Below are 650 nucleotides of genomic sequence, written 5' to 3' on the forward strand. Positions count from 1 at the left end.
CGGGGGCCCCACGCCTTCAGAACCCTCTCCTCCCTGACGCCCACAGGGCACTGACATAGGGGTTGGCCTGCCAGGCTCCCTACCCGGCTCTCCAGCTCAGGGGGGAACTTTGTCTGGAACTGGCACGTGGTCCCGTCGCTGTAATCCCGCTGCACGAAGACCTTGGTGGCCAGGGACGCGCTGCGCCGCAGCTCCTGCAGGCTGTGCACCTGGGGGGCAGTGGAATGAGCTGGGGGGGGCGCAGCCATGGGGTGCCAGGCATCCCTTGCTGGGGAGCTGGAGGCCCAGGGAGCAGTTGCCATTCCCCCAGTGTCAGGGGCTGCAGGCTCGCGCACCCCGGGGCAGGGAGTCCCCAGGACGGGCTGTGTAATGCCGTGAGCACAGCTCGGCACTAGAGATGTGAAGCCAGGGGTGAGGGGAGGATGGCGGCAAGGGGAGGATGCTGCGGCAGCCCCCTGCTTGGAGGGTGGGCGAGTGCACTCCCTGCCCCGGGCTGGTGCCTGGTCTCGCCTGCACCAGCTGCTGCACACGTGGGTGTATGTCCCTGGTAGGCCACAGCCTGGGGAGGGGACAGGCCCCTGTCCCCAGCAGTGCCCCAGCATGCAGACACCCCAGCAGCTTCCTGGCAAGAGGGAAGCGAGCTGAGCGGG

The 650-nt window shown here is 68.6% G+C and overlaps 1 protein-coding gene across 1 annotated transcript in view; it reads right to left on the reverse strand.

Moving 5' to 3' along the window:
• GOLGA7B (golgin A7 family, member B) overlaps positions 1 to 209 on the reverse strand; it is a gene marked incomplete at both ends in the record, with an annotated part of 4,164 nt that extends 3,955 nt beyond the window's left edge. The window contains one exon of the mRNA XM_010294030.1: positions 84 to 209. Coding sequence (XP_010292332.1) covers positions 84 to 209 — 126 coding nt within the window. The remainder of the gene's footprint in view (positions 1 to 83) is intronic.
• Between the last annotated feature and the right edge of the window lie 441 nt (positions 210 to 650).

This window comes from Phaethon lepturus, unplaced genomic scaffold (genome assembly GCF_000687285.1).
Source record: "Phaethon lepturus isolate BGI_N335 unplaced genomic scaffold, ASM68728v1 scaffold20429, whole genome shotgun sequence".
Classification (NCBI taxonomy): Eukaryota; Metazoa; Chordata; class Aves; order Phaethontiformes; family Phaethontidae; genus Phaethon; species Phaethon lepturus.